The following is a 24,506-nucleotide window of genomic DNA, read 5'->3' as shown; positions in this document are numbered from 1 at the left end:
GGAGTTGAAGTCCATAAGTCTTAAACTTGCCAAGTTTGAAGACCCTTGTTGTATTTGTTCTATTGTTTCTACTGAGGCACTTCTAAATCATCAAGCAGTGTACTCGAGTGGTGATAATGGGAGTCTCGTTAGGATGAGAGATAAAAGTAGCCATGTGTGGATCATCTAAGCAATTGTGAATAGTATATTATAATTTCTAATGGTACATTGAATGCACCCTTGGAAGACCTGAAAGACCAGATTAGGGACATACCATCATGGGGGAAAAAATCAGCCTATGTTGTCTCTAAAAACTGACAATGACTTTTTGGCCCATAACCATCATTAATGACACAGTAGCACAATGGTTACCACAACTGTTGGTTTGAAATGCAGTAGAAATGTCTTTTAATTAATGTCTTTTTTTCCCCTGAGTTATCAATTTTGCCCTTGGACTTTTAAAAAGTAAATCTAACAAGATATTGTTTCATCATTTTTTGAAGGAAAAGGATTATATTCCTTCTGGATTTCACCTAGCCTGGAGCAATGATAAAATAACGTACTACTGGATTAAAAATATCTGGCTTAAAAAAAAATACTGATAAAACTTATAAACACAACTCAGTTCCAGTAGAGAGAAGTTCCCTGAGAATGGGCCCCAGCATGGGTCCAAAAGCTTGGAAGAGTAAATCTTCTGTCCTGGTGAACTGACCCAAATTCGATCTCGCAATAAAAATTATTCCTAAACCAGCAACTTTCTGGTCTCAAGACACATGTTCTTCCTATTGTAACATTACAGACAATTACAGGCATTAGAGAGCAAAAGGATGGTAAGAAAGGAATATTTACTTTAAAGCATGATGCGTTGTTTGCAGGTATTTGCATTTTGATGCTTTAACTTTATATATGAATTTTAACTTTACATAAGTACATTTTATATAAAAGTTAAGTCTAGGAAGACTTATCCATATGAAGTAGATAATCCATTCTTTCTTAAAACAAAATGGTGGGAAGACATAGTAGCAAGGTTGTCTAATTGGAGGACATTAATATGGACTTCTTTCCATACTAAATAACTTGAAATCTGGTGCCATAGCTACTCAGTCTAAAATCAATTGTCTTAAACTGGCTTAGAGTTTGAGCAGAAGGCAGGAGCATCTTAAGCATGTGGGCACTTACACTCCAAGATGAATCAAACCTCAGTTGCTGCCTAAGTAACCTCGCTTCTAGAAGGAACAAACATTTAAAAGGATTATAAGCAACAATAAAGTCAAGAACAAAGTGTTAAGTGGAGTTCCTTCAGAATAGAATGTTCTGTTCAACATTCAGATCTAAGAAGATAGTGTTAAAACATAACAGATATTAAATTCTCCAACTGGCTAGGAAAAAAACAAAGGTGCCAGATATCTGGCTTGGTACCAGTACATGTAAAAAAAAATCTAGAAGTCTTTCTAAACTATCAGCTGAAATGAACAAGCAGTGTTGTGCAGCAGCTATTAAGGCTACTGAGATGTTGGGTTGTAACATTCAGAAGCGGGGAAGTAATATTTCCACTGTACACTTCATCTGAAGTATTAGATTTATTTCTAGGCACCCCACTTTAAAAGGGCCATGGAGAAGATCACAGGCAAGCAATCAGAATTATGAGTGTTCTGGATATTAAGCCCCATGAAGTTGTTTCAGTAGTTGGCTATTTTAGGACATAAAGTAGCAGTATTTATAGAGTTGTAGATAAATAGATATTTTATTTGTCTTCACAAACTGTTGCTTTTTCTGACTGACATTTATTTTTTGTTCAATGGATTTAAATTTATTTAAATTAAAACAGCCACCTAGAAATCTTTCAAACAAGGTAACTAATAGTTCCTCTTTATGCAAAATAGATCAGGCATCAAGTAACAAATTCACTTTAAATACCCTCTAATAACAACATCCAGTTGAAACGATGGGGTAAAACGCACCGTGATGTTTTGTTAAAACACATTCCGTGAAAAAAATGTTGGAATTGTTTCTAATTCCAGTAAGGGCATCTGAAATGAGGATTGAAAATTGGAAATGCATTTGGCTTTGTGCCCAGCCTAAATGTAACCTCTTCCAAAACTATTTTCTTACCAGCTATATTTAAGGAGGGGACAAATGCTGTTGAAAGAAAAGCACTATACTACAGTACCAATCATCAAACATTCAATTGGATAAACACTCACAGCCATGTCTCTTAGAACCAGCAAAAACAAGGGAGAGAAAGGACACCATGTGCCTTGCATTTTAATGCTCTGCAGAGTGAAAGGAAAGAGCTTTCGGCAATTTATTCCACGCAGTGGGAAAGCTTCCTCAAAAAACAAACAATTTAAAATGTACAGTTAGTATCTTGATACTCAGCTTCTTTGAAACTCATCGAATTTTCAATGCATTTTCACAAGAAAATGTTGTCCCGATACTTGTCATTTGTTTGGTACTCAACGCACAGGCAAGCACTTGTCGGTGTTGGTTGCCTGATGACTTGTTACCCTCTCCACCCGAAACAAAGAGGGAGACATTAGTCACGCGATAGCTCTGTCTACATCCCATTGCAGTCTTACCTTACCTTCTGTGGTCAGTTTGTGTATTTTTGCTCATTTTAAATTCACCACAGGTAAAGTGAAGTTTCTATTTTAGTTAATCTAAATATTCATTAATTTTTAAGTGTATTTCTCATGTAATGATATACAACACTATATTTTTACATATCACCTTAAAGTGTGCATTGTCTTTGGTTTGGGAATGCATTAAATTTATTTAAGGTATTTTAGTTTTAAATTTAGTAAGAGCCGAGGTGATGCAGTGGTTAGAATGCAGTACTGCAGGCTACTTCTGCTGACTGCCGGCTGCCTCCAATTTGGCAGTTCAAATCTCACCAGGCTCAAGGTTGACTTAGCCTTCCATCCTTCTGAGGTCGGTAAAATAAGGACCCAGATTGTTGGGGGAAATATGCTGACTCTGTCACTGCTTAGAGGGGCTGTAAAAGCGATGTGAAGTGATATATAAGTCTAAGTGCTATTGATATTAACATTATTCTTTATGGGAAAAATTTATTTGGTCCTCACTGCTTTTGGTACTCGTTGTGCCTCCTGGAACAATCAGCACCAAAATACCACTGTATCCAGTGGTGGGATTCAAATGTTTTACTACTGGTTCTGTGGGTGTGGCTTGGTGGGCGTGGCAGGGAAAGATGCTGTAAAATCTCCAGTCAGAAGTGGTATTTGCCGGTTCTCTGAACTACTCAAAATTTCCCCTACCGGTTCTCCAGTACTGGTCAGAACCTGCTGAATACACCTCTGACTGTGTCCTGATATTTCTTGAAACAAATTTAAGGTGTTTTTTTTGGCAGGGAGGGGAGGATTCAACTTTCCTAAAAAGGAATGAAAAGCCAAATTACTCTTTCGTCTGAATTGTGCATGATACACCTGTGTGGTCAATGACTATGCCCTTCCCCATGATACTCTATCCCATAGCTCTCTCTCATCACATTTTCTCTTCCCCTCCCTTCTGAATAAACAAAGTGGTCATTAGAACCACCTAAAGTTTTGTAACACTGATACATAATGTTGGACTCTCCTGGATACACTGTACTCCATGGTTCAGAGATAGGGAGCTCCTAGTCTTGGTAATGACTAGTGCCCTAAGCGTCTTCCCTTTGTCTTTTTAATTGATTTTTAACAGGGTTTCAACCATTCTTGCTTCTGTTTTAATTAAAAAATCACAATCAATACAGAATAAATAATGCAATCAATTAATCAATCACAACGTGTTAAGAGAAAAATGTTAAGAGCATCTAGCTGGGTTTGGCTGAACTTGGATTGCATGGATGGGAGACCATCAAGAAAACCTAGCACTATAGAGTAGACCAGGGTTGTCCAACCTTTCACCTTCCCTGGGCCACATTAGAAGATGAAAATTTGGTTTGGGCCGCACATAAAATAAAATAACAGTAACAATATCTGATCATCCAAAAAAACCATAGAAAACATAGTTAACATATTAAATTTATTTGGAAATGAAGTTAGTGAGATGTTTTTATTATTAATTATTTATTAAAAATTATGTATTTTTTATCACAGTTTTTTTATCACGGTTTTTTTATCATGGTTTATTTTCCAGCCAAATTTTGCGGGGGGGGGGGGAGAAAGCTCGCCCGCCTCGCGCCTACCTCTCCTCCTGCAAATGGCCCAGCTGGATGAGGCAGGACTGGAAGGCAGAAGCAGCAGCAGCGACGGGGGCAGAAGCAGCAGTGGTGGCGGGGCAGAAGCGGAGGCGGCGGGGGCAGAAGCGGCAGCGACGGCAGGGGCAGAAGCGGCGGGGGCAGAAGCGGCGGCGATGGCGGTGGTGGCAACAGCAGGAGGTGGCGCTCTGACGGTGCCTGCTTTTTCTGTTGCTGCTTGGCCTGGCGCTTGCCTCGCCCTGCCTCGCGCCTGCTTCTCCTCCTCCTCCTCACTGGCTCTGGCACAAAGGTTGGGGTGGGCACTGGGCCGCATTACAAGGTAACCTGGGCCGCATGTGGCCCTTGGGCCGCAGGTTGGACAAGCCTGTAGTAGACTGTGAGTTAAAAGAACATTTCAGAAATAAACAGTGGCAAAACAGTTCTTTTAACATCGCCATTGTATATGAGTAAATTTCATAGACATGTCTAAATAGGTTCCTAAACTTGACTTGAACGAATTCCTTCCTTTTACATGAAGTATATCTGTGTGTTTACACACACACACACACACACACACGGGGGGAGACAGAGAGTGTATATGTGGGATTTTCACATAGCACAAAAGTATTTATTTAACCACATTTTAGCAAATAAATTAAAATTGACTGGGTTTCCATCTCATACAAAGCTTTATAAACCACATTGACCAGATTAATGCAATCCACTAAGCAAGCGCCTTATGGTTTAGTATGATATATTGATTTAACTTGGAGTGGAGAAGAAGAGGAGGAAGAATGGACATCTATAAATGTTTGTATTATGTCTATGTTAATTTACTTAGCATGTAAATTAATAGTTGGCCTTAGTATCGCGGTCCAACTTCTGTATAATGGGATTTAGAGACAAAAAAAATTTTCAGCATGTTATTTTAGTTATTTTAATTATTATTTTTTCCATATGAATCTTACTAGACTTATCAAATGGAGGCCAGAAATAAACCTGTAAATCAGGGGTGTCAAACTCAAGGCCTGTGGGCCGCATCCGGCCCACAGGGTGCTTAGATCTGGCCCGCAGGCCCACCCAAGAAACAGTGGACTCTCCTGGATACACTGTACTCCATGGTTCAGAGATAGGGAGCTCCTAGTCTTGGTAATGACTAGTGCCCTAAGCGTCTTCCCTTTGTCTTTTTAATTGATTTTTAACAGGGTTTCAACCATTCTTGCTTCTGTTTTAATTAAAAAAATTTTTTTAAAAAAATCTTATACACTGTTTTTGTATTTTAACTTTATTGTACACTACAAAAGTCTCTCTCTGGGGGAGACAGATGGCTCATAAATGTAAAAAAAGAAACAAATACATAGTCTGGAAAGTTGTAGGTTGCTTTTCCAACTATGTGTTGATTTGTCAAGCACTATTGTATACTAGGTTTCACAAAACAGAAAGGGAAGAAAGAGAAGTCAGAGATGGAGCCCTGCAGAGTTAACCTATTCTCTAAAGCACACGAGGGCAGGACAAGAAGCAATGGATGCAAACTAATCAAGGAGGGAAGCAATCTAGAACTAAGGAGAAATTTCTTGATGGTTAGAACAATTCATTGGTGGAATGACTTGCCTTCAGAAGTTGTAGGTGCTCTAATACTGGACGTTTCAAAGAAGAGATTGGACAACCATTTGTCTGAAATGGTTTTGGATTGGACTAGATGATCTCCAAAGTCCCTTCCAGTTATTCTGTTACCGGAGTGCATCTATAGGATCTTGCTGTTTCCATTGGAATGATGGAAACATTATCAAAATGCACGCTCTTTGGATTGTGTGGATCCTGAAAATACCACACAGGATATGCTTTGTGTAAAAACCGAGTATTTCCCTCCCTCAAGGGCAGTGGAAGTCTTGCAAAACCCTGTTATCAAAAACCCTTATTTCCAGCAGAGAAAATATGGAAGGCAACCATGAATTTCCCGCCTGCTGAAAGTCTTCTCATCACTCCAGGCCAAATCTGACTCATCAGAAGCTACGAGGCGGGAAATGTTGCAGAGCCCGTTCTACAACTTTAAAGATGAATCTCCTGGTATGAGTTATAATGCTATGCAGTCGGTACATCTGAATCAATACTGTTCAGAAAAAGCAGTACATTTTTAGGAAAAAAAAGTTCATAAAAGTGGTCTGAAAAACCCCAAAACAAAAATAGCCTGGAGGTAAAAAAATCAAACAAAACAAAAAGTGACACAATGCTTCATGCAATGCACAGCTGAGCCCAGGTGCTGCAGTGAGAGTGAAATCCCCGTTGTGGAACTTATTTTTTGTGACCTTGCCAAGTAAACACTATTTCAACCTAACTTACCATGCTGTAGTGAGATGAAATGAAAAGGGAAGAAGCATGCAGGCAGCCCTAAGCTCCTTAAAAAAATAGGTGGCAAATATACATGTAATAAACAAACACAGAGCTCTGCCCACATTTTCACACCTAAGAGGTAATTTCACAGTGGGAACTGTGCATACTTACAGCAATTAAAATCATGTTGGAGATTATCATCTTACAACCTTTTGTTTAGTGGCCATTCGACATTACAATGGCACTGAAAAACGCTGACCTCCAACTGGTACCCACACTCACGATTGTTGCAACATCCTCACGGTCACATGATCAACAATCGGGTGCTTGGCAACTAGCATCTATTTATGATGGTTGTAACCTCCTGGGGCCATGTGAATGCCATTTGCGACCTTCCTAGCCAGCTTCTGACAAGCAAAGGCAAGGTGGGAAATGGACTTGCTTAACAATCACAAGATTGAGTTAGCATCTGCCGTGATTCCCTTAATAAAAGTGGAAAAAGGTTAAAAAATCAGGCGTGACTCTCTTAAATGAGCCAAGGTGGCGCAGTGGTTAGAGTGCAGTACTGCAGGCTACTTCTGTTGACTGCTGGCTGCCTGTAATTTGGCAGTTCGAATCTCACTGGCTCACGGTTGACTCGGCTTTCCGTCCTTCCGAGGTCAGTAAAATGAGGACCCAGATTGTTGGGGGCAATATGCTGACTCTGTAAACTGCTTAGAGAGGACTGTGTCATGTTGCCGTCATATGACATATCATGATGTTTTTTTCCCTTCACGGGGCTGGGTCTACGGGCCACAAGTTTGACACCACTGTATTATTACTATTTGTAATCACTATTTGATTTTATACTCTTTTGTTTGCCATAACTGTGAGGCCCAAGACAGCAGTATGTCCACCTCTGATCCCTGACACCCATTTAGTACCACTCAGGGAGCACATGTAACTTAAGGGAGGCTATGGACATGAGCGACTTTTGTTCCCCCACGACTGTGTAAGACTGTTCATGACATGCGTTCTCTGGTCCATAAGATGATCTTTATGAATTAAAACAGCACCTCAAATGGATGCAGAAGACTACAGGCAGTTCTCGACTTGAGACCACCACTGAGCCCAAAATTTCTACTGCTAAGTAAGACCATTGTTAAACACATTGTGCCCCATTTTATGACCTTTTTTGCCATAATTAAGCAAATTAAATGAATTGTTAAATGAATCAAGCGGTTGTTAAGCAAATCTGGCTTCCCCCCACTGACTTTATTTGCCAGAAACTCCCTAAGGCCAGGACCCCAGAAAGGCTGGGGTCGACAATCCCAGGACCCCAGAGAGGCTGCAACCATTGTAACCATGCACCCAAAGTTTGATTCCATGAAGTGGGGCTAGAACTCACAGTCTTCTAGTTCCTAGGCTAGCACCTTAACCATTACACCAGATTGGCTCTGTTTAAATTTATCAAACAATGTTCCAGCTGCAATCAGGAATCATTTCACCAAACTTGATTGCAGGAAATATAACTTCAGCAACAGAGTGATCAATGTCTGGAATACTCTACCTGACTCTGTGGTTTCTTCCCCAAACCCCCAAAACTTTAACCTTAGACTGTCTACTATTGACCTCACCTCTTTCCTAAGAGGTCTGTAGGGGGCGTGCATAAGCGCACCAACGTGCTTACCGTCCCTGTCTTATTGTTTCTTTTATTTTTCTTATATGTATTCATTTCATGTATTCATAACTAAGCTTATCCTTATACTTATTATCTTATAAGTGATTGACAAATCAAATAAACAAATAAATAAAATGAAAACTGTTCACAAGCTTGAACAGTTGTAACAGTGGTATTTATACACTACTGGAAAAAGGCTTGAGTGTCCAATGCTAAAATTTGGCTTAATGAAATTTGTAAACCCTCAGGCTTTGAATTTGGTTTATGCTGGAGAAGAGGTAATGGAGGAATGAAGAAGTTCTTGGAAAAAAGGTAAGAAATATAAAGCAGAATCACAGCAGATGGCACCAGCTAGTCAACTTTGGCTGATGTTAGAAGAAACAAGCAAAGCTCAGACCTGCCTAGTATTTGTACTGAAATTCACCCAGCTAGCTTGGAAAGTCAAAATAATATTTTGTTTGCACAACTCGTGGAGTCACCAGGAGTCAATCTGAACTCCAAGGAGGCTTTATCTTTATTTCTAGAATAATAAATAAAGCTGTCCATAAATGTAGCTACCTAATTGTTGAAAAAACTGTAGCCAGATTTGGGGGCTTCACCTCTATTCTTATCCTGCCTGAGGCAGAATTTTGGACAGCTGGAAAACTAGTATCTTCTTTCTTGCTATGCTTTACACGCCGTTCCAGTAAAATTTTCCTCAAGTAAGAATAACCATCAGTGGTGGGATTCAAATAATTTAACAACCGGTTCTCTGCCCTAATGATTTATTCCAAGAACCAGTTCACCAAACTGCTCAGAAACTTAACAACCGGTTCTTTCGTAGTGGTGCGAACTGGCTGAATTTATAACCATGATGATTCATGAACCAGCAAAGCTGTTGATTGCCGTTTTATACAGATGGAAGGAATACACGAGCACACAATAGATGCAAACTTAAGATAAACCGCTCCAAACTCGATTGCAGAAAATACGACTTCAGCAACAGAGTGGTCAATGTCTGGAATGCACTACCTGACTCTGTTGTTACATTCTCAAACCCCCAACACTTTATCCTTAGACTGTCGATCGTTGACTTCACCCCATTCCTAAGAGGTCTGTAAGGGGCGTGCACAAGCCCACCAACATGCCTATCATCCAGTGATGGGATTCAAAAAAAATTACTATTGGTTCTGTGGGTGTAGTTTGATGGGAGTGGTTTGGAGGGTGTGGCAGGGGAAGGTTACTGTAAAATCCCCATTCCCTCCCCACCCCACTAACCAGCTTTCCAGCTCCGTTCTCCTATGCAGGGCAACAAAAGAAGACCCAGCCGATCAGCTGGGACTCGGGAGGCAGAGAATAGATTGGGGTGGGGGGTGGGGCAGTCAGAGGTGGTATTTGCTGGTTCTCCAAACTACTCAAAATTTCCGCTACCGGTTCTCCAGAACTGGTCAGAAGCTCCTGAATGCCACCTCTGCTACCATCCGTTTTAATGTTCCCTTTTATTCGTATCTATTTCATGTATTAATAGTCATGTTTATACTTGTATATATTATCGGATGCATGCTTGACAAAAATAAATAAATAAATAAAAAATCCTCAGAATAATAATAATAATAAAAGATTATTTCAGGGACAGAGGCGAGCCAAGCCGTCTTACCCAGGAGAAAAATCAAAGGATCTTTCGGCCTGGATAAAAGGGAAAAAAGATGCCCAGTTTTTATCCCGACGTTATTATTGTTTACTGCGCAAACAAAGCACAGCAGGCTAAATTGTAAACACGGCCGGGCTGCCCGGGGACGTTCCCGCCACCTTCTTCTTCGGCCTGCCTGATGGGCAGGAGCCCAAACGAGGCAGGCCGAAGGCGGGCGCCGGCTTGGAGAAGAGGAGCGGGTGAAGCGGCAGTGTTGCCCCGCCCTTTCCCCCTCCTCCGGTGCGGCCCTTTCTGCGAGCATCCCGGAGGCGGGCTGGGAGTGAACTCCTCGCCAGCTCGCCATGGAGGGCGTCCGCTCCGCTTCGGTGATGGAAAACGGCCACCCGGCCGCCCCGCCGCCAGCGACCGCAGCCATGGAGGTTTCCCTCCCGCGCTCCTCCTGCGCCTCCAATCTCTGGATCCGCCTGAGGGAGAAACTCTGTACGTGGTGAGTAGCCGAAAGGCGCAAAGAGGCGCTTCGCGAGAACCGGGGAGGGGAACCTGCTGCGGGGAAGGGAGAGGGAGAACCCCGCGGCTTCGAAGCCCCCCGAGGCGAGGGACATTCCCTCCCGCCTCTTCCTCAGCCGCCTTCGGGTTAGCCTGGTTCTTCCAAGCGAAGAGCCGAGGACGCCTTGCGCAGCCGGCGGGACAAGGAGGTCAGCATGGAGGCTGGCAGTTTCCGAGCCTCTCGCACGTGTTTCGCCTGCCCCGGTTTCCTGCCGCCGTTGAACTTCAGAATGGTAGGTTGGTTCGCGTTCCAGGATTAGAATTTCTTTCTTTTCTTTTTTAAAAAAATGCTGAACCTGAAGAGAGGAAAGGTTCACGGACTGGGTTTGAGTCCCGGGAAGGGAGAAGGAGTCTGCTGGCACCCTTTGCACGTGCTCAATTCGTATTCTATTATCCCAAAGGTGTCTCTCCCCCCCCCTCCCCCCCAAATTCCCCACCATCCAGTCAGAGCTGAAGAAACTTCTTGGATGAGAAGTGAAACCTCTTCAAAGAAAAAGCAGAAAGTCCAGTTGCCTCTTGGAAAAAAGCACCTTTGGGACAACCATGACCTGGAGGAAGGGAGTCTCCAACCTAGAATCTGGGGTTCTCCAACCTGGATGACTTCAACTCCCAGGATCCCCCAGCCTGAAAAGCTGGCTGGGGAATTCTGGGAGTTGAAGTCCTCCAGCCTTAACAAGATTGGAGACCCCTGACCTGGATGACTGAGAATCTCCATAGATATCCTGTTCCATTATTTGATAGGTGCCCCGCTCTGAATTCCAATATAGGACACCTGTTTTCTGTGCCTGCTGGAAAACTCATACAGATCATTGTCAACAGCATCGCAGATAGTCCTCAATTTACAACAGCTCATTTATAGTGACCGTTCGAAGTTGCAACAGTGCTGAAAAGAGTGACTTAGGACCGGTTTTTGCCCTTAATGACCGTTGCAGCATCCCTGTGGACCCACGTGATTTACATCTGGATGCTTGACAACTGACTCACATTTATGACGGTTGCGGTGTCCATGTCCATCCTTTTTGCCAACTTCTGGCAAGCAAAGTCAACGGGGAAACCAGATTCATCGAACACACGTGTTACTAATTTAACAATTGCAGTGATTCACTTAACAAACGGGGCAATAGAAGTCGTAAAATAGGGCAAAACTCACTGAACACATTTTTCATTTAACAACATACATTTTGGGCTCAATTGTGGTCATAAGTTGAGGATTACCTGTACAGTGTGTATGTGTGTTTGTGTGTGTAGGAAAAAGGACATGATCACCAGCAGAATACAGTACTGTCCAGGTTGACCTCTTTCTTTTTGAGTTAAAAAGTTCCAGGACCAGATGAGAAATCTTTGGTGTTCCTAACTGCAGAGAGATTTCTGCAGGCCTTGTGTAAATCTCCTTCACATACCGTTTAACTTCTGCTGACTTTGAAGACACAACCACATCTATAGTTTTCTTGGCAATAGTGTGGAAGTGGCTCAATGTTGCCACTGATCACATTGCTTTTTCATAAACTTTTCCTATCTAGTATTGTAATCTTGGTCTTTGCTGGTAGGATAATCCCGGTCTGCATTTACCTTTCAAGGCTACTCAATGCCGACCACATGCTATTGAATCTAGGAGCTATGAGACCTCTGGAAGGAAAGGCAGCGTGAACTGCTGCAGATAAATACCTTAGATGTGTGTCAGAATATCTGAAGGTGTCCAAAGCGTTTTTTAGGATGTCAGATGCTTTGTACTTGAGAAGAAAGGTGGAGAATCTGTGGCTGGATTTTTCAGATGCCCTCAACTACAATTCTCGGTAGCCCCAGTTAAGCAGCCAAATGGAATAATATCCAGAGTTATAATTCAATATTATCTGGAGGGTTACAAGTTCCCAACTCCTGCTTTAGAGATGTCCTAAAAAATGATAATTCAGAGGTTCCAGAAAGCTTGTGAAAGAAGCTACCAATTTTTTATTTCTAGTTATTGCTATGAGGGAGACATGTGGTTAAGAAGTGCTAAATATAAATAAAGCATGAATAATTGCTCCAATTGCTTAGCCATATCTAGACTGAACCAGGGGGTTTCTATTTGGAAAACCAATATCCCTCTTTTTAAAATTATATTTCTTTCCCCAGAGCGAAAGTACTTTTGCAGGAAGCAATGGACTAATAATATTCTCTGGTAGAGAATAAAAATGCATACCCAACCTTCACTTATCTCTTCTTTTCTAACCCTGTAGTTGTAGTTTTTTTTGTTGGATACTAGGAATTGTATAATATATAAATAATATTGAAATAGTTTATTATTGAGTTTGCATATTAGCCATCCCCTCCATTGACTTGAGCCGTGGTGGCTCAGTGATTAGAATGCAGGCTAACTCTGCCCATAATCAGGAGTTCGATCTTGACCGGTTCAAGGATGACTCAGCCTTTTATCCTTCCGAGATTGGTAAATGAGGACCCAGATTGTTGGGGAAATATGCTGATATTGTAAACTGATCAGAGAGTGCTGTAAAGCAGGGGTCTCTAATCCCTGTTCTATAGACCAGCACCGATCCACAGCATGCCAAAAATGGATCCACGCAAACAAGCGAAGCCCCATCCAAAGGATGCAGGCAGCATGCGAAACCACGCCCCCTCCAGTCCATGGGAAAAAATCTGCAAGTAACAGGTCCCTGGTGCCAAAATGGTTGGGGGCCACTGTTGTAAAGTACTGTGGAGAGGTATATAAGTCTTAAGTGCTATGTGACATTGAAAAAAACTAGGAGTATAATATTGGTTTGTAACGAACCAGCTTAAGTAATTTAATATAGCTACTGTGTGTGGGTCCAAGGGGTAATCAACATATCTATGAGCTCTGCCTGAAATCTATATTAACATTACAGAAAGTGCACAGGGTGTCAAATTCAGATTTCATTGAGGGCCGCATCAGGGCTGTGGTTGACTTTGGGGGGCCAGGTGTGGGTGGCTGGCCAGGTGGGTGTGACCAACTGGGTGGGCGTGACCAGCTTGATGCCATCCCCCAAACTGCTGCCATGTTTCCTCTTTGCATTGGGCAGCCTAGGTTGACACCACGCACTGGATGGGGCCAACTGGGTGGGTGTGACCAACTGGGTGGGCATGGCCAGCTTGATGCCACCCCCCAAACTGCTGCTATGCTTCCTCTTTGCTTTGGGTAGATCAGACTGAAATGATGCGGGCCAGCTCCTTAAATTTTTCAAGACGGCCCCACAGGCCAGATCCGACCACATCCTGGCTGCATTCGGCCTGTAGGCCTTCTGTTTGTCACCCCTGGCATAGACTGATTCACAACAGACATACACACAGGGTGGATCTTTTGGATTCCTCACATAATATTCTAAAAATATTGAATGCCACTCTTTTTATGCCAGAGCTGTAATAAGTTTGAAGGTACTTGGTTATTTGTCTTATGGGCTTGTTCACTTGTAAATCCTTAGCGGGTAAATATTATTACAATAATTAACCAGGCTCTTCAAGTCAGCAGGGGTTACAGATTATTGTATCCCAAGAATCTGGAATTCTTCCATCTCTGAAAATCTTTGGATGAATCAAGTTTGTAAAAGTGGTAAAAATAGTATTCATGCACTTTTGTATGCCCAGAAGTTGCCTTACTAATAATAGTCAACTTTAAAAATTTTGAATTTGGTCTCTATCCACTTTTTTTAATGGACTTTTTTTAATGGACTCCTTAAAATCGGCTTTTAATGGACTCCTCTATTCTTTTCCTTTTTTTGGTCTTTTTTTTTTTGGTATAATATAAGATTCCCCCTCCCCCTTTTCTCCCCCTATAGATTTTTATACAATGGATTAGGTTCTTCTTTGAAATATGCACAGTCTTTTAGTTGTATCTCAGGTAGATTACATATAATATTTAACATTAATAATAACAAATGCTAATTGCAATGTTTTTAAAGTGCAATTAAATGGACAGGGAGTTAGAAAAGGAAAGAAGAGAGGTTATTAGGAAAAAGGCAAAAAAATAAAAGAATCACAGCAGATGGCATCATTAGAGTGCAGCAATATTTTAAATTTTTCCATATAAATCCTACTACGATAGCTGTTTTAGAGAAACCATAGGAATTCATAGGAAAATCTCTCCCTTGAAAGCTTAAGCACAAATACTCAGGGACAGTTTGCTGTCTGGGGAATTCTTGGAGTTGAAGTCCACATATCTTTAAAGATGTCAAGGTTTACTAACACTTCTCCCAGCAAGACCTTGATTAATCTATAACCAACTTCTTGCCAGGCGAATAGCCTAGAACAGCTGGAGAATTCTTTGGCCTAAAGGGCATTGTAATTTTATTATTGTTCCACGACTGCCCTGAACGGTCTTTTAAATTAAAAGTAAATAAAATTCAAACCTTTTTCTGAAGATAATTATTGGCATTCTTTTTTTTTTTACATTGATGAATTAAGCAGAAAAATGGATTACAAAAGAAAATCTTTTTCCCATCTGGCAGCCAAGATCTTCCTGCTCCTGTTCTGCTTAAGGAACTTGTTTTGAGACGTGAAAGACTGGATGGCATTACTGTGATTGATATAAGGGCAGAGTAAATGGTTTTAAAGGTCAGGCCTATTATTATGATTAAAGTGATGCTCAAAAATGCAGAAGAGTTTGTCATAATCCAGTGGTCATTTCCCAGATTCCAGTCTTCCCATGGCGAGTTTCAAATCACAAGGATTTTGGTCACAATATAATCCTTTTGGTTCCCTGGTATAAAATCTATGTAACCCATTAGGTGTCAAAAATAATTTGATGGGACATAAGAAAAAAAATCGTGGTATTATATTTTACCCAACTTATGCGAAGATGTTTAACATCAAAAATGATTAGGGGACTGGAGGCTAAAACATATAAAGTATGGTTGCCGGAATTGGGTGTGCCTAGTTTGATGAAGCTGGAAACGACTAGTACATATGTGCAAGGGGAACCTTTACCTTTACCTTAGTTTGATGAAAAGAAGGACTAGGATGTGATAGCAGTGTTCCTATGTCTCAGAGGTTGCCACAGAGAAGAGGGAATCAAGGTATTCTCCAAAGCCCCTGAGGGCAGGACAAGAAGCAATGGATGGAAACTAATCAAGGAGAGTACCTGCCTAGAACTAGGGAGAAATTTCCTGAGAGTTAGAACAATTAATCAGTGGAACAACTTGCCTCCAGAAGTTGTAAATGCTCCAATACTGGAAGACTTCAAGGTCCCTTCCAATTCTGTTATTCTATTCTATTTTAACATTGGCAGCTTGTGTGTTTTCTCTTAAAGTCTACATAGCAAAAAAAAATAAGCTTGTTTTATATTCCTTATGTGTGCATCAATGGGATTCAATTTTTTTTACTACCAGTTCTGTGGGCGTGGCTTGGTGGGCGTGGCAGGGGAAGGATACTGTAAAATCTCCAGTCAGAAGTGATATTTGCCGATTCTCCGAACTACTCAAAATTTCCGCTACCGGTTCTCCAGAACCTGCCGAATACCACCTCTGGTCTGAATCCACCCAATTATGGGTTTTCAACAGTAATCAATACGTAATGCACTATGTGAAATCAAGCTTTGTTAGCTTTGGCTTCTTCTGTGACACACCATAGATTTTGTGAAGATATCAGAGTGCTGGATTTACATATAATACAAGGAATAAACATGATTTACAAATCAGCATAGTGAATTTACTCAACGGACAAATTCAAAACTAAATGGATATTTTTCTTCTTAGGATGCATACACCCAAAATTAAAATAGATTCTTGGCCTAATTATTCTCTTCTTCTTTGTTTACCAGCTTGCTTAATGAAGAGTTATTGTAAAGGAAATAAAGTGTTCCAGTAACATGGATTTTTTATTCTTTTTCTTTATAGACAAAATGGTTAGTTTTTAAAGTCTGAAAAGGGAAGAACAAACTACATTTTAACATTAGGTAAAACTAATAGAGTTTGAATTCTAGAGTATGCATAAGCAAATTCAATGGAAGTTCATTCTGCCTGATATTCCATCCAAAATGCAATTCTATGAGTATTTGCTTGATTGCAACAATATTATTTTTTATATAATATACTTCTGGACATAAATCAGTTTTAAGTTAATTTAGCCTTGTCTTAATTTATAGGGCAATCTTTGATTTACAAGTAACCTGTTAAAAAATTACCTCCAAACACACCTTTGTGTTTCCCTTTGTCAATTAAAAACACATTTATGAACTCTGTTAGTTATAAATGGGAATGGAATGCAGTTTTGGAATGTTGTCAAAATGTTGAAAGTTATTCATTGTCACTTATTTCTACTTAAAAACGGTCAGATTTAAGGAATCAGACATCAAAGCTCTTTAAAATAAAAGGTGACTTCAGTCTTTCATTTAAAAATCAAAGCTCTTTCAAAATAGAAGATGGCTATAATCTTTCTCCTTGTATACTTGAAGCCCAATTGGGATCAATTTGATTCTTTTTTGTGTCTGGCCCCTTGGAAGAGCACAACCATGTGATTATGTCACATAATCTCTCCTTTTTGTTGAAATAAGTACTAGAATAAGTATGTTAAGCACCCGTTATAATTTAAATAGACCGGATTATCCACCCAAAAGACAAAGAAAATGGTGCAATCCTTGAAGGATAAAAGAATAGGTTGTCTCTTTGTGTTGCATGTTGTTATAAATGCAGTGCCCAGATCTGGATATATTGCAACAGATGAGTCGGATGACTGATTTTTGGAATAATTGTATTGGACTAAAGTGTATGGAGCTTGACCTATCGTTATAAGACAACTGCCTTTGAACCATCTACAGATTCTTAGATCTTAGATTAACAGAGTTAGAAGGTACTTTGTAGGTCATCTAGTCCAACCACTGCCCAAGCAGGAGGCCCTACACCATTTCTGACAAATGGCAGGCCAATCTCTTCTTGAAAGTCTCAAGTGATGAAGCTCCCACAACTTCCGAAGGCAAGCTCTTCCATTGGTTGATTGTTCTCACTGACAATTATTCTGATGATCCCTGAGGGCAGCCCTACACAGAATTAATTAAACTACTTTGGTTGAGAAGTGTCAATTTCAGGAATAGCCTTTGTTAAAATTTCTTATTCAAGGAAAGGCTGCACCAGTCATCCAGACCCTGAGAGCCTCCATGTACTGGTTAAGGACTTTGATTGGATCAACTGTTCTATTGGGACTGGAGATATGCAACAAGTTATCCTCAACATCAACATACAGATGGTAATTGACCTCCCCAGCAACTCCCAGATGGTCCAAAGATACTACAGTCAATGATATTGATTGTTGCTGAGAGATCCATCAGAACCAAGAGAATCTCCTGCTGTTGTGGTCATTTTGATCTATGGAAGTAACATCCCCAACCACTTTTCCCTGGGCACCATCTTCCATCATTGCTTTCCCGCAACATTTTATTTTTTCCCACTCCTCCTCTTCTCACTGCATTTGCTCATATTCATTATGCTCCTTTATCTCCTATAAGAAAAGACTCAGGTGCACCAGGAAGGAAAACCACAACATCAATCCACATTATTCTGTCTTCCTCGTATGGAACACTTTAGCTCTAGTTCGACACAACTGAAGTAGAAATATACACTGAAATGGATGATCTGGAGGCTAGATATGTTTAATCCTGTGATTTTGTTGAATATGTGGGTATGTTCAGTTGAAGGAAAAGAAGATTAAAAGAAATTATGAAGGCATTTCCTAAACACCTGGAAGATTGCTGTGCAGAAGTGGGTCCAGTTTTCTCTTGCTCTGTACAGCAAACTAGTGCCTGGTTGGTGGAAACCTCAGGAAAACAAATTTTGGCTAAAATGAGGGGTGAAAGTTCTTCAACAGTGGAAAGGCTCGCTTTGTGGGCAAAGTGAGGGTTAGATTCTCCTTCTTTGGTGATATGTTTAAACAGAGATTGAATGGCCTCTAATTTAGGATGTTATTTGTCCATCCTTCAGTGCAGTCTGCACTGACCAGGACATCAAGTTAGATGTTCTCCAAGCTCTTACAAATTCTTAGAATCTCTGAAGGCATTGACCATTTAAACCTCTTACCTTCAGAGTAAAACTAAGAGTAGCTATCTCACTACAAAGTCTTATTTCTATTCATTGTGTGTGCACTATCCATTAAGTCCTTGTTCTTTTTAGGTTACTGATTAAAATGCTACATTTATTCAAGAGCCTTTAGTGAGGAAGATCATCAACAAGGTTAATACTTTCAATTTGTTAAAAAAAAAAAATCCTAAGCAATCTGTATTTACTGCAGCCTTCCCGGATAGTTTCGGCTAAAACTCCTACTATTTCTAACTAGGAAGTAATTACTCTACTATTGAGAGATATAATTGATATATCTGGAAAGCTGAATATTTGGTGAGGGGAAGAAATCACCGCTATTCCCATGCACATTGAGACTCTTAACAAATCCTAATAGGTTTAATAAGATCCCCTTTGTAATGGTATGTGGGAACAACCCTGGAAGACAGAAGGAGAGTTACGGACTGGAGAATTGGCATGTAAAAGATGTCTCAGCCCATAGAAGGGGTGGATGCGGGAAATGTTTCAGAATGGGTTGCATTGATAGGTAGGAAAGTCCTTGGGATATGGGGTGGAGAGCTATTGCCTGGGGAATGGTCTGATACATAATAGTATATAGAAATGATGGTGGGAGATTTGTACTTTGAGACTTGCAAGAGTGTAGATCTATATAGAGTAGAATTAGTTTACCTGATAACCTATCTGGCCTACCTGGGAAGGCTGACACCAGTTATGCAAGTCTGAAAGTACCATTCTGCTGATCTTACAGAGGATCCCTCCTGAGCCTCTTCCTTCACCCACTATGCAGCTGTGGGCTGTAATATCTCTTATCTGACTGTTCCTCATGCAGCATCTCTTCATCCATCTCCCAAGGTCTTTCTCACATACCATTACCGAGATCCTCCTTAGTTTTTTCTAGAGAGTAAGAGGAAACAGAGGAGAAATACTTTCAATTTTATAAGACGTAATTAATATATAAAAAAGACAGAGCTAGAATTTCCAAGTGTGCTTTTCATCTGGATTAGCCCATAAGGCTGCTGCTTCTTCCTCGTCCGTGTCTGGAACAAAATTTAAAGTGCCACAATGAAGCCTTGTCATTGTCCAAAAATAAGTCATTGTCTTTACTTGTTTCTGGCAGTAACCAACATACCAACAGATGGGCTGGGTTCTGCATCTCTCCACATTCGCACACTGTTATTATCGCTATGAGCCTCCACTTGAACATATGGGATGACACTTAGACACTCTAACCCACATCTATTCAGGGTCCTCCAAGTAGTATTAGGGTTGTCAGATCCTTTAGCCATATCCTCTAATGTTATGCCTTGCGCGATGGTCTCCTTCCTCCATCTTTTAATCCAGTGTTTTTAACCCATAGGGCTAAAACCCTTGCAGTGAACGTGCAAATGATCAAGGATATTGCATATTCACAGGTGAACAGCCCTTATTGTGGTTTTGGGTTGGCAGAATAAATCAGGACCTTATTCTGCATAACTTAAAGTCTATCTGAGATCATTCCCATTACCTCATCCAAGAAGAAGCGATTAATCTTTTCTGTCATTGTAAAGTGGGGTAGGGAAAGGCAGCCAAAAGATAATTCTTCTTTTATTTATGGGATGATAAATAATTGATAAGAAGTGGTAATCAATAGCTATCCCAGTAGCACAATTAGGAAAATTAGCAGAGAAGAACATGCTTATTATGCAAGCATGCCCGTGGTCCTTTCTTTATGGAAAACAGATTTCCAGAGCTGATATTACAAGCGTTTTCGGCCATCGTTCTAATATTATAATGTTATATTCCTCTCCTTTGTCTTCCTTCAGTAGTAAAACATTTGCGAACACATTGCCTCTTTAATTTCCATCATTTTGGCAGCACTTCTATTTGGCACATCTTTTTATGTACTATTAATCTCCAATATTGATTGTGTTCCATGGGGCAAAAGTTAGGTGTTATGACGCATTGAGCTGTTCACATAACAAAATGCCTCTATGCAGTTTAATGCTAGAACTTGTATGTAATATTGCACTAGGGAGAAGCACCAGGGAGAAGCATAGAAGAAAATTGTTGTAAATAATAATGCATTAAATTAATAGATTTGCATTCTAAGAATAGGCCTCTGAGACCAACGAAGAAAACTATGATATGGTAGGATTCTTAAAGTTAATAAACAAAAGAAGTTATGAGCAATGTTTAGGGTTGGTTGAAATTATGAGATCACGTATGAACATTGGTACTGGCATTAAATGTTTGCCTATTCATACAAAAGTTCTTGTGGATGGATTACACCATTTGCCAGAAAACAAACTGGTGATCATCACTTGCTCTTGGTCTTCTAGGAATGTCTGTCAACTTAGTTTGTTGTTGCTATGGTTCATCAAATCAACTGTGACTTCTGGTGATTTCAAGAACAAGTCCATGCAGGATTCTTGGTAATGTTTCTTCTTAGCAATAGCACTTGGATTTATATACCACTCTATAATGCTTTACAGCCCTCTCTAAGCCTCGGTGGTGCAGTGGTTAGAGTACAGTAGTACAAGCTACTTCTGCTGCAGACAGCTGCCTGCAATTTGACAGATCGAATCTCACCAGGCTCAAGGTTGACTCAGCCTTCCATCCTTCTGAAGTGGGTAAAATAAGGACCCTTATTGTTGGGGGCAATATGCTGACTCTAAATTGCTTAGAGAAGGCTATAAAGCACTGTAAAACAGTATATAAATCTAAGTGCTATTAACCATTGCATCACCATGACAATTGGCGGTCTCTTCCTAGGGCTGAAAGAGAGGGACTGGCACATCCAGTTGACTTTTATGCCTAGGTAGGACTAAACATAAAACCTTAGGTTCCAGTCTAGTGCCAGACATGGCTAATTTCATTTTCTTTTTTTCTGGACAGAGCAAGACTTTTCTAAACAAGGATTGGCAACAATTATTAAGTTCTAAGAACATCTATAGAATCCCTATAGAGCCTGGAGGTATTCATGTGAATGCAAGCTATCCTTCACTTTTCATATGCTACAATTTTTTAAATGAAAAAAAAAAATAGAAGTGCATATCCCACCGTAAAACATTTTCACCTTCATCCTTAAAAATTGCTGTTGCTATTCTAACTTCTGCAGTTTAAATATTCTCCTTTGAGAATGGTAGAAAATTTTCCCCGCTTGAGCTGCTATTGCCTAACAGTGAGAGCTGGATAGCATTGGAAGTTGGTTCAGTAGGATCAGACCTTCTCTTCACCCAAGTAACCAAATGCCATTTTTTTCTTGCTTTTTTCAAGCATCTGGGTCAACTGATAAATGCTTTGCTGATTAAATTCTTCTTGCTAATAGAGATACAAGTGCATTTGCAAGGCCATTGTCATGTATTACGAATTTCCCTATTCTGTAAATAGACAAATAAAGCCTTTCTAAGTCACCCTCCTTTTCCATTTGCAGGCGTATTGTGAAAACACTTCTCCTGGGTCAGATACTCTCCTTGCTGATTTGCGGGACTGCGGTCACAAGCCAGTTTCTTGCTGACAAGTACAGCGTCAACACTCCAATGCTGCAGAGTTTCATCAACTATTGTTTGCTTTTCCTAGTGTACACAACAACTCTTGCGTTTAGGAAAGGTAAAATGGAATACATTGAGTTCAAAGTGTTACTCTCCAACCATGTCCTCCTTTAGAATAGTCCATTCCTAACTTAATTAGTTCCTTCTTAAATTTTATCTCCTTCCTTCCTTCCTTCCTTCCTTCCTTCCTTCCTTCCTTCCTTCCTTCCTTCCTTCCTTCCTTCCTTCCTTCCTTCCTTCCTTCCCTCCCTCCCTCCCTCCCTCCCTCCCTCCCTCCCACCCATCCATCCATCCAATGTATATGGCTCACCAACTCACTAAGACAGCTCTTGATGACTAGCATAGAATTAAAATAATAGGAAATAGCAATAGCACTTAGACTTATATACCACTTTACAGTGCTTTATAGCCCTCTAAGCGGTTTAAAGAGTCAGCATATTCCCCCCCCCACCAACAATTTGGGTTCTCATTTTACACCACCTCAGAAGGATGGAAAGCTGAGTCAACCTTGAACCTGGTGAGATTTGAACTGCCAAACTGCTTGCAGTCGGAAATCAGCAGAAGTAGCCTGCAGTACTCCATTCTAACCACTGCACCACTGTGGTTCATATAGATTCAGAGCCATCAAATCCAACATATACCTCTTATGATGTGGATATCTGACTACCTTAGCCTCAGCTTCAGAGAGTGCCTTTTTCCCACATTTCATTTAAGTTCCTGTGGAACAGAAAAAGGGAGCATCTGAGGAATAGTAGATGGACTGACATGTTTGCTTTTTCTTTAGATGGCGATGGACTCTTGCAGATCCTAAAGAAGAAATGGTGGAAGTACATTTTGCTTGGATTGGCTGATGTTGAAGCTAACTACACCATTGTAAAAGCCTATCAATATACAACTATAACAAGTGTCCAGGTAAAAACAATAACCTATATTTTGACATGTGAAGCATTAATATTTGTATTGCGACAAGAGTTTGTCTAGGCAATCTGCTGTTTATAATCTAATATAGTAGGGTAATCCAAATTAGATCCTAATTTCAGTCATGAGATTCACTGGGTGATCTTGAGACGATTTCTATGTTTTATAGAGTTGGTGCAAGAATGCAGTAATGGTGGGGAAAAATAGTTATGCCACCTTGGGTTTACTGAAATATAATTTCAATATTGTACAATAAATTGGTAGGAGAATAGCATTAGCAATAGCATTTTGACTTATGTACTACTTCATAGTGCTTTACAGCACTCTCTAAGGGAGGGGTGGGGAACTATGGCCCCTTTATGATTTGTGGACTTCAACTCCCAGAATTCCATGCTGGCTCAGGAATTCTACAAGTTGAAGTCCACAAATCAAAAAGGGACCATAATATCCCACCTTTGTTCTAATTAGTTCACAGAGTCAGCATATTGCCTCCAACAATCTGGCTCCTCATTTTACTGACCTCGGAAAGATGGAAGACTAAGTCTACCTTGAACTGGTCAGGATCGAATTGCTGGCAATCGGCAGAGTTAGCCTGCAATACTGCATTCTAACCACTGCAACCACGGGTCCTATCAGAATGCTGGTTCCATCTGTTTTAGTATAGAAATGGCTGTTAAAATACAGCGCTGAGCCTCTCCCTGTAGCTCCCGAATTCAAACAGAAAAGTTACCCCACATTGCTGCACTGAAAAAGTACAATGATCTCATTTTATATGCTCCCTAAAATGTGTCTTAATGCTCAAATTGATCCCTGATTTTTAAGCTACTAAAAGCCTTCAGGCAAAGTAAAGCCATTAATGGAAGATCACAGCATGCAATCTGTGCCTTGCATAGCCTTGAATTCTATCAGCTTTTTTGCAAAGTAAAACATTGTACTTTTGTGCCCTTTGTTATGTCTGAGGCAACTGCTGCTGAGGTGGATGCAGTTGAAGTCACAGCTTAACAGTGAATGCATTCTCAACTTTTCCATAAATGCAAACACAGTTTTAGTCTGCAGTCTACTAGATACAATCATTTTCTTGCTAACAGGATACTTTTGATGTTTCGTCAGGTTTTTTTTCTGTATGAGGACAGCATTTTGATAATACATATATTTGTATTGATGCTGCAGAGACATTTCTATTCTAAAATTAGGACTGAATTGAAAAGAATTGCGTTTATTCAGTTGCAAATTCTCAGGAGAGTAGGGAGGTTTTGGTGGAAGGAACTCTCTTCCCAGCCTGACAATCCAACCTTTTTTCTCTGTAATGTTAAAAAAAAAAATCACAAAATAGTTTGTGGAAGTGGTTAAAGGTAATGGACTAGAAGCTTGGAGATTGTTGTTTGAATCCTCTCTTAGGCATAAAAGCTGGCTAGGTGACTTTGGATCGGTCTGTCTCACCCCTAAACTGGGAAATCAAAGATATCGGTCTACCAACCTGTATTAGATCAAAGTGGAAGATTACAGTCGGTGGGATTCAATTTTTTTTTTACTATCGGTTCTGTGGGCATGGCTTGGTGGGCATGGCATGGTGGGTGTGTCAGGGGAAGGATACTGTAAAATCTCCATTCCCTCCCCACCTCACTAACCTGCTTTCCAGCTCCATTCTCCTGTGCAGGGCAACAAAAGATGCAGGGCAGAGAATAGATGGGGGCGGGGCCAGTCAGAAGTGGTATTTGCC

At 40.5% G+C, this 24,506-nt stretch overlaps 1 protein-coding gene across 1 annotated transcript in view; it reads left to right on the top strand.

Annotated features, from left to right (window-relative positions):
- Window positions 1–9,993: 9,993 nt before the first annotated feature.
- The window catches only part of SLC35F2 (solute carrier family 35 member F2), a 35,008-nt gene continuing 20,495 nt past the window's right edge, over window positions 9,994–24,506 (top strand). The window contains exons 1-3 of the mRNA XM_026721031.2: window positions 9,994–10,264; window positions 21,751–21,926; window positions 22,653–22,780. Of these exons, the coding sequence (XP_026576816.1) occupies window positions 10,119–10,264; window positions 21,751–21,926; window positions 22,653–22,780 (450 nt within the window). The 5' untranslated portion in view covers window positions 9,994–10,118. The remainder of the gene's footprint in view (window positions 10,265–21,750; window positions 21,927–22,652; window positions 22,781–24,506) is intronic.

Source organism: Pseudonaja textilis, chromosome 7 (assembly GCF_049901715.1).
Source record: "Pseudonaja textilis isolate UNSWEBS1 chromosome 7, rPseTex1.2, whole genome shotgun sequence".
Taxonomy (NCBI): Eukaryota; Metazoa; Chordata; class Lepidosauria; order Squamata; family Elapidae; genus Pseudonaja; species Pseudonaja textilis.
Note: the sequence above shows the minus strand (reverse complement) of the source record. Positions and strands in the feature narration are given on the sequence as shown.